The following is a 4,010-nucleotide window of genomic DNA, read 5'->3' on the forward strand; positions in this document are numbered from 1 at the left end:
CTCACAGAGCCCCCCCCCCCAACCCCGGGGTCTTGCCGCACAGGGAATGCTTTTAAAAATGAATTTGCAAACAAGCCAACAAATCCTACACTCCAAAAAACTACGACCCTGATTTTTTGTGTGCCAAAAACTGTGGACATGCTGGCTCAGCATCCTCAGGACCAAGCTGTTGCTTAATTTTAATTTATTGTTTTTTTTATTAAATAATCCAGATGAAAAGTTGTGGGGCCTAGGATGGCCTGGCCCAAAGGATCTGAAGGGCCGTCTCCTAGCAGCCCCAGGCTGGCTGTGGGAAGGGCCTGCCACCACTTGCTCATCAATCCGTGGGGTATGTCAGCCTTGGCCAGCCCGACACGGAGAGGCCAGGGCTGGGGACAGTCCACACTCCACCACTCTCCTGCCCACCCCAGCTCTGTGTCTGTGTCTGAATTGTGGATCGTGCAGAAGAACCTGCAGCCATAGTTATTTTGACTATATCTTGACCGAGGGCTTGCAGTGCAAAGCCAGGCCAGTGTCGTGCATTACTTACAATAAAAGGGATCATTTATACCCAAGGGGTCCTGTGGCAGTGCTTTTGGGTGGGGGGGGGGGGGGAGGGAACAGGGGTCTACCTGGGAGAAGGTGGGTATGGCGCCTGGCAACAAGCTTGCCTCCCTTAGCAGATGAGAACTTGAAATGACTCCAAGAGGGGTCCTGGGGTGGTGTGACTTGGCTGGTACCACTGCTAGCTCAGAAGTGGCTCCCTCTCTTCCCCCCATTCCTCGGAGCTCTGCCGAGGGTGGTTCTACCACAGCTGACTCACTGAGGTGGCACTGTCAGCTCACCTGACCCGAGTGTCAATGTGGCTCAGTTTCCGGGACCTTTGTGGCATCCACTGGTTTTCCCAGCCCAGGGAAGGACTCACCTGAGTCGTATCCTTGCAGGGCAGGGATGGGGCACCTCCAGGAGCCACCTCTCTGATAGCTCCCCCAGGGCTATCTGCTGCTGTTGCTTAGCTCGGAGCAGAGAAGGACCATCCTTGTCCCCATCTGAGGCCTCTGGCGCAGACGTTGGACCTGCCCCAAGTGAGGCTCTCAGCAGCCCTCCTCACGCTCTGAGGACCCAGGCTCGGGGTGCCAACTCTGCTTGCTGTTAGCTCTGCCATTTCCAGGGGCAACACAGCACAGTGGCCCACCCATGTGCCTTCGGAGTTTGAGGCCCAGCTCCCTGCCCTGTTCTATGGGCATGAGGTCACTTAGGAACTTAAGGACGTATATGGGGTGGAGGTAGCAAATCCCCCAGGAGTCTGCCCTCTTGTTCCACCAATTCACATAGTCCACAGGCAGTTGGGGGAAATCAGGATGGTTGGGTCTGGGGCAGGACAAGCCAGACATCCTGCCTGTATTCTGTTGGGGTGGGGGTGGGGGCGGGGGGGGATCTTAGGTCCTCCAAGCTTGCCTTGTTTGTTGTAAACTGTTGTCCCCTCAGAAGAGCAGACGAGCTGTTTCTCCTTAGACTGCTTGGGATGGTGACCACAGCTGCCCCATTCCCTGGAGCTTGAAAAAGCAGGAGGAAGACAGATGGGGAAAGGGAACAGAGACTAGGAGACCTTTGATACAAATTGCTGGATCTGCTCGTTCCCACCATGCCTTCCTGAATTCCAGGGCAAAGGGGGCTCAGACGAGGACTCAGCAAAAGGATTCGGTCTTGTACCCCAACATACTGAAGTGCAGCGAGGCGCAGCACCATTACCCACTGACGGCCTGACCTTAAGCAACACAGACTGCGGGGCAAAGTGGAGTTCAGTCATCAGACACTCTGGGTTCGACAGCATGAAGGCCTGGCTGGGAAGCGCACCCCCTTTTCTCAGGCTGCCTAGTGTTCATTCCCCTAACAACACCCATCACCATCAGCCCCCTACCACCAATCAAGGCCAGGGGTGCTTTGGGCTGACCCTGTCCCCCTTCACTTCTGTGTGGTGACTCTGTGTCCTTCCTGCCACAAAACCCCCCATCAGGCCACATAATACAGAGTCAGGATCTGTTGAAACGTGTTTAAAACAGGGTTGATTACAACAGTCAAAACCGGCAGAAATGGGAGAAGAGAGGAACGTGACCCTGCCAGCTCCCCACCAGTCTCTGTGGCTCTCAGCCTGGCCGGTGCTTTAGCTTCTGCTGCTTCCGTGGTGTGGGATGGTCCCATGCCCTGCCTCGCCTTGGGGGGGGGGGGGGGGGGGCGGGGCGGGGCTCTTCCACTTCCCCTCCCCTCCCCCAGTGGGTCCTGGTGGGCATTTGGAGAGATCCAGCAGGGGGCACCCTGGCTCACCTTCCTGCAGTCTCCATGGCTCAGGACCAGGCTAAGGGCAGAGGTAGATGGGGAGATGTGGGGGCCACACAGGGCCCTGGGTGGCAGTGAGGGAGCTTGGGACCCTGAGGGGGGCATGCTGACTCCTTGCTGGAGAAAAGGCACCTAGATAGGGAAGCTGGGTTGGGGGGCCTCCCCAGGGGGCCGTGGGGTAAGGGGGGTAGGCTGGAAGCAGCAGGAAGCGGGCTGGTGAGCAAAGCCCAGTCCTGGTTCCCTAACCCCCCACCCACTGAGGGAGAAGGAAGGAATCCCGAAGCAGAGCCCTGCCCCCAAGACCCTCTGCCCGAGCAAGACGGCCTCAACCCCTTCCCACCCTGACCCCGCTGCCTGCACCCGGACCCCGGGGCCCGGTCCAACCTCTCTCCCACCCTGCCCGCTGCCTGCTCCAGGCCCTCGAGGGAAGGAGGAGGGAGTGGACGGTGAGAGGGGCCTCAGGCTGTCTTGGTGCCGGGGTCCACCTCCTTGTGGGCCCAGAGCTCCTTGTGCTGCTTCCGGCCGAAGCCTTCGTCATAGTTGCCTTTGCTCTTAAACAGCTGCTGAAAGTGGGGTTTGCAGTAAAATTCCCCGTGCAGCGCCGCGTAGCTGCCCAGGCTGTAGAAGCAGAACAGCTGCGGTCAGGTCGGGTCGGGTCAGGTCAGGAAGACCAGAGCGGGGGTAGGGCAAGGGCGCACCTGAGCTTGGTGTGGCAGTGCTTGCAGCAGAAGCAAGAGTTGTGGAAAATGAGCTTGTCGGCCACCAGCCGCTCCATGGGGTACACGGTCTTCTGGCAGGCAGCGCAGGTCTCCCTCACCTGGGCGCGAAGGCTGAAGGACTGTTCCGGGAGAGACCCCATCAGGGGCCTGACCAGCGACGAGCCCGCCCTCCCGCACACCACAGCCTCAGGGCCCTACCTTGGAGCGCTGAACCGCGCCGCCTGCCACTGCCACCTTTGGCTTCCTGTGGGAGAGGGCAGGCGGGGCAGGGTCAGCTGAGGAGGGCCCCAGACCATCACCAGCCCAGATCCCAGGGACACTCAGGAGGAGGGGAAGGGAGACAGGCAAAAACGCCGCTCGGCACGCCTTCACCCTCAGGCCAGACACCTGCGGGAATGGAGTTCCCTCCCACCCAGCTGATCACCTACGTGGGAGGGGGTGGCCTGGGTGGCTCCTGCAGCCTGGAACATGGCTCGCTGGCGGCGATGGAGGCCCCGTGTGGAGCCGCGGCACCCGCTGGGTTCTGCAAGGGGAAGTCGGTTGGGAGGGCCCCACAAGCCCTTCCCCAGCCCGCAGGGTGGGGGGTGGGGTGTTTACAGGCAAGGGGCTGGGGGGCCGCGGTTGGGGCTTTCCCTAAGTCATTTCCTGTTGCTCTGGGTCTTGCCACTTCCGCCCCTCACCCACCTCCCCCTTGGCCCGCTCGTCCCCCACGCGGCTCCGCAGGGGGCAGGGGTCCCTGAGTGGAACCATGTGTCGGGGAAAAAACAGTTAGCTGGCAGCGGCTGGGGGAGGGGCTCCGCGCAGCGGCCTGAGCGCTTCGCAGACCAGGACCCCTCCTGGCGCGAGGGGAGGTCAGGAGAGGGCGAACCCTGGGGGAGGGGCGGGGGGCTCGCGGCCAGAATCCGCTGCCCCGGCCTGACCCCGGCCCAACCCTCCCCAGCGCGGGGCCGAGGCGCGGGGGCCCGGGCGCTCCTC

General features: G+C 61.2%; 1 protein-coding gene across 1 annotated transcript; it reads right to left on the reverse strand.

Moving 5' to 3' along the window:
* Positions 1-2,018: 2,018 nt before the first annotated feature.
* Positions 2,019-3,905, reverse strand: LIMD2 (LIM domain containing 2). Its single transcript, XM_007456764.1, is given in 6 exon segments — positions 2,019-2,934; positions 3,015-3,154; positions 3,234-3,257; positions 3,259-3,279; positions 3,464-3,558; positions 3,720-3,905. Coding segments are annotated over 5 exon segments (387 nt in total). The 5' UTR covers positions 3,506-3,558; positions 3,720-3,905; the 3' UTR covers positions 2,019-2,774.
* Between the last annotated feature and the right edge of the window lie 105 nt (positions 3,906-4,010).

The sequence above is a fragment of the Lipotes vexillifer genome, unplaced genomic scaffold (genome assembly GCF_000442215.2).
Source record: "Lipotes vexillifer unplaced genomic scaffold, Lipotes_vexillifer_v1.1 scaffold299, whole genome shotgun sequence".
Lineage (NCBI taxonomy): Eukaryota > Metazoa > Chordata > Mammalia > Artiodactyla > Lipotidae > Lipotes > Lipotes vexillifer.